General features: G+C 48.9%; 1 protein-coding gene across 1 annotated transcript in view; it reads right to left on the bottom strand.

Moving 5' to 3' along the window:
* Positions 1–796: 796 nt before the first annotated feature.
* LOC105310604 (arf-GAP with dual PH domain-containing protein 2-like) overlaps positions 797–1,779 on the bottom strand; it is a gene marked incomplete at its 3' end in the record, with an annotated part of 5,453 nt that continues 4,470 nt past the window's right edge. Inside the window, exon 2 of the mRNA XM_011386760.2 lies at positions 797–880. Within this exon, the coding sequence (XP_011385062.2) occupies positions 797–880 (84 nt within the window). The remainder of the gene's footprint in view (positions 881–1,779) is intronic.

Raw genomic sequence — 1,779 nt, 5'->3', positions numbered from 1 at the left:
ATCTGGAAACGTGTGGAGAGGTGACGTGACCTGCACTGGTCACACAGCAAGTTAGTGACAGAGCGTCCATGAGAGCCCAGGCCTCCTGGCTTGAGGTAACATCCTCTGCCCCACACTGTCTGCTTCCCCAGCCAAGCCTGAGAGATATAGATGGATGGCCCAGATGACTGAAGACAATCAACATGAAGTTCTCAGGCTTACCATTACCTTGGCCATGAAAGGCGGACTGTTTCTGGTAGAATTATGAAGATCCCATTTCCTTCATGGGACCAGAACACGAAAGAGCAAAGGAGGATGTGAGGGTGGGAAGAGCACTTTCAGTTATTCACTTGACCTTCCTGGGACTCAGTTTTTCATCAGTAAAATGGGAATAATCACCCACTACCTAGAAGACTACTGCAAGGATCATGAAATAAAAGGAATTACAAGATAAAATGGACTCAAAAGCACCTTGTAAGCAGTATGGTAGGAATCATTTGTACCTTTTAGAGGGAGAAGGAGTCAGGAAGAAATGCACAGATCCTGAGCCCTTTGAGATGGTGGATGGTGCCATGCATTCCAAAGGTGAGAGCCTCACCTGCTTTTTGGAGGCTGCCTTGCCATGTGTGAAGCCATAATACCCCAGCCTCCCCAAAAGAAAGCCTTTGGTTTCTCTCTGAGGTACTCAACCCCAAGTCTCAAGGTCTTGCCTGCAAACCAACTTAGTCTGGCCTCTGAGTGTCTTCGAGGTCAGGAGACATGGAGAAGGAGGTCGCAGAAAAGAGACTCAGAAATTGGGAATTCACATTTAGCTCACCTCAGACTCTGGGAGCTCAGGAAAGGCCACTTTTAAGTATTGCAGACGGGCTGCGCGGAGGGCATTGAACCAGTCCACTATCTCCTGCAGAGAAAAATGCAAAGAACAAATGGACAGCCAGTGAGATGAAGTAGGGGAAGCTGAGTCTGGTGGCAGGAAGCCAGCTGCATCTTTAGGTCTGGACACATGCATTCAGCACATGCACACAGCCCCAGTTCCAATAAGGGGCCTGTGGGCATCTGGGAGGACAATGTCAGAGCCTGGGGGATGGGGGGCTCACCTCAGCAAGAGGGAAGCCACTGACAGGAAGCTCCCCAGAGCCACGATAAAGGACCAAGGTGAGCGACATGGGAGTTATGCAATGTCCTAGGACAGTCCTTGACACTTTCTCACATGTGTACAAATCACCTGAGGATCTCGTTAAAATGCAGATTTGGATTAAGTGGGTTTGGGGCAGGGCTTGAGATTCTGCATTCCTAACAACCTCTCAGATAATGTGATGCTGGTCAATAGGACACACTTTGAAGAGTAAGGGTCCTCAGATGTCAAAGACCGGCTTTCGAGTTGGGGCAGGTACACGGCAGGTTGCTCCTCCAGTGGGGATGCTCATTGATTGGAGTGAAACCGAGGCTAAAACTGGTTTAGACTTTCTGCATCCCTTGGCAGTGTGAGCCACCATCATCTCTCACCAGGTGAACTGCTTATCTAGCTGGCTCTGCCTCTGCTCTGCTTCTCTCCAGTCCATCCTCCCCATGGCAGTTAGAGTGATTTTCTAATTGCAAATCTACTGAATCTAGCTTTAAGTCCTCTTCACTACCCTCAAGAAAATAGTCCAAGTTCTTTAGTATGACTTACTTTGTCCTCTGGGCTCCTTCCATACAAAACCATTAGCAATGTCCCCCATCCCACCTCATACATGCTGTTCCCTCCTCCTTGAACACTCTTACTTCACTCACCTCTCTCTCCTCACCCCACACATACCT

This window comes from Pteropus vampyrus, unplaced genomic scaffold, assembly GCF_000151845.1.
Source record: "Pteropus vampyrus isolate Shadow unplaced genomic scaffold, Pvam_2.0 Scaffold7062, whole genome shotgun sequence".
NCBI classification, from domain to species: domain Eukaryota; kingdom Metazoa; phylum Chordata; class Mammalia; order Chiroptera; family Pteropodidae; genus Pteropus; species Pteropus vampyrus.
This window is presented reverse-complemented; position numbering and strand designations above follow the sequence as displayed.